Source organism: Halyomorpha halys, unplaced genomic scaffold (genome assembly GCF_000696795.3).
Source record: "Halyomorpha halys isolate HHAL.00 unplaced genomic scaffold, Hhal_1.1 Scaffold1720.1, whole genome shotgun sequence".
Taxonomy (NCBI): Eukaryota; Metazoa; Arthropoda; class Insecta; order Hemiptera; family Pentatomidae; genus Halyomorpha; species Halyomorpha halys.
Genome location: NW_027108001.1, coordinates 63,642 through 65,834, shown reverse-complemented (window position 1 = coordinate 65,834; position 2,193 = coordinate 63,642). Strand labels below are relative to the sequence as shown.

At 35.2% G+C, this 2,193-nt stretch overlaps 1 protein-coding gene across 1 annotated transcript; it reads left to right on the top strand.

Annotated features, from left to right (window-relative positions):
* Positions 1-7: 7 nt before the first annotated feature.
* LOC136795525 (zinc finger autosomal protein-like) lies at positions 8-1,540 on the top strand. The gene is made up of 2 exons (XM_067046389.1): positions 8-1,328; positions 1,416-1,540. Exons 1-2 carry the CDS (start codon positions 683-685, stop codon positions 1,418-1,420), a joined length of 651 nt encoding a protein of 216 aa, XP_066902490.1. The 5' UTR covers positions 8-682; the 3' UTR covers positions 1,421-1,540.
* Positions 1,541-2,193: the final 653 nt, after the last annotated feature.

Below are 2,193 nucleotides of genomic sequence, written 5' to 3'. Positions count from 1 at the left end.
TGTTATCATTCTTTCTTCCAGCATTGCACAAATCCATTTGGAAGAAAGCTGTTCCACCCCTTAAATTTCAAAGGCTCTCGACCATAGTTTTTTAAGGGGTTCAATCAAATGCATCGTCAATGTCAATAAAGATGCCCATCATACTTTCCTTATAAGCCAGGCTTTTCTCAATCCTGGACACCAGGGCCCTGTTTCATAATAAAGTACAAACTAATACTTGTACAATAGTAACTTCTACTTAAGTACTTTCTAACTCCTGTAATGTCACTAATAGTCCTCCCTGTTATGAAAAAAAAAAATATTAGTGCAATTACCACGTTGTTTCTATACTTGTACTATTAGCTTTCATTATGAATGAGGCACCAGGTGGTGTAAGGCATCCTCAAAGGATTAACCAGCTTAGTAGGCAAATTGTTCACTGTGTAGTGGCTTATCTACCAGCATAGTTTCCCTATTATGTATTTTGCTTGCTTTTTCAAATACTTAATAAATTATATTTAGTATAAGTTTTAAAAATAATGACTATATTTGATTGATATCCACTTAGGAGCTTTATTTAATTTTTTAATATAATTTATTGCTTATAGGTGCCAAGGATAATTGCCATAGAGGAGAGAAATCCTATCAATGTCCTCATTGTGATTATAAATCAGCTCAATCCAATAATCTGAAAAGACATATTATGGCCCATCATACAGGTGAGAAGCCTCATCAATGTCCTTACTGTGATTATAAATCAATACAGTCTGAACATATGAAAAATCATATAATGGCTCGTCATACAGGTGAGAAGCCTCATCAATGTCCTTACTGTGATTATAAATCAATACAGTCTGGAACAATGAAACGTCATATAAACTCCCATCACACAGGTGAGAAGTCTCATCAATGTCCTCATTGTGATTATAAATCAGTAAGATCTAGAACTATGCAAAATCATATAATGGCCCGTCACACAGGAGAGAAGCCCTGTCACACAGGTGAGAAGCCTCATCAATGTCCTCACTGTGATCATAAATCAGCCCAATCCAGTCATCTGAAACATCATGTAATGGCCCGTCACACAAGTGAGAAGCCTCATCAATGTCCTCACTGTGATTATAAATCAGTAACATTTGGTAATTTGAAAATTCATATAATGGCCCGTCACACAAGTGAGAAGCCTCATCAATGTCCTCACTGTGATTATAAATCAGTAACATCTGGAGATTTGAAAATTCATATTATGGCCTGTCATACTGGTGAGAAGCCTCATCAATGTCCTCATTGTGAATATAGATCAGTAAGTTCAGGACATTTGAAGAAACATATAATGGCCCGTCACACAGGTGAGAAGTCCCATCAGTGTCCTCACTGTGATTATAAATCAGTAACATCTGGACCAATGAAAAATCATATATTGGCCCTTCACACAGGTTAGAAGCCTCATCAATGTCCTCATTGTGAATATAGATCAGTAAGATCAGGACATTTGAATAAATGTCCTTTTCCTAGTTTGTAAGAAGTTTTATATAAATATAACATTGCATTTTTCAATAAAAAGTGAATCTTAAAGTCTTTATTTGATGTAGTTCCTTAATTTATTTCCTTATTATTAGTTCCACCCCCCAAATTTCATTGTGATTATAAATCAGTAAGATCTAGAACTATGCAAAATCATATAATGGCCCGTCACACAGGAGAATCAATGTCCTCATCGTGATTATAGATCAGTTAGATCTGGAGCTACGAAAAGTCATATAATTGCTCGTCAAACAGGTGAGAAGTCACATCAATGTCCTCACTGTGATTATAAATCAGTAACATCTGGAGGTTTGAAAAATCATATAATGACCCATCACACAGGTGAGAAGTCACATCAATGTCCTCACTGTGATTATAAATCAGTAACATCTGGAGGTTTGAAAATTCATATATTGTCCCGTCATACTCGAGAAAAGTCACATCAATGTCCTTACTCCTGTAATGTCTCTAATAGTCCTCCCTATTATAAGTATAAGTATATATATTTATCTGTTAGTATATATATTTATCTGTCCTTACTGTGATTATAAATCAATACAGTCTGAACATATGAAAAATCATATAATGGCTCTTCACACAGGTGAGAAGCCTCAACAATGTCCTCATTGTGACTATAGATCAGTAAGATCAGGACATTTGAAGAAACATATAATGGCCCGTCACACAGGT

Coding starts and splice junctions, on each gene's coding strand:
- LOC136795525 (XM_067046389.1), top strand. CDS start 683: ATGGCCCATCATACAGGTGAGAAGCCTCATCAATGTCCTTACTGTGAT.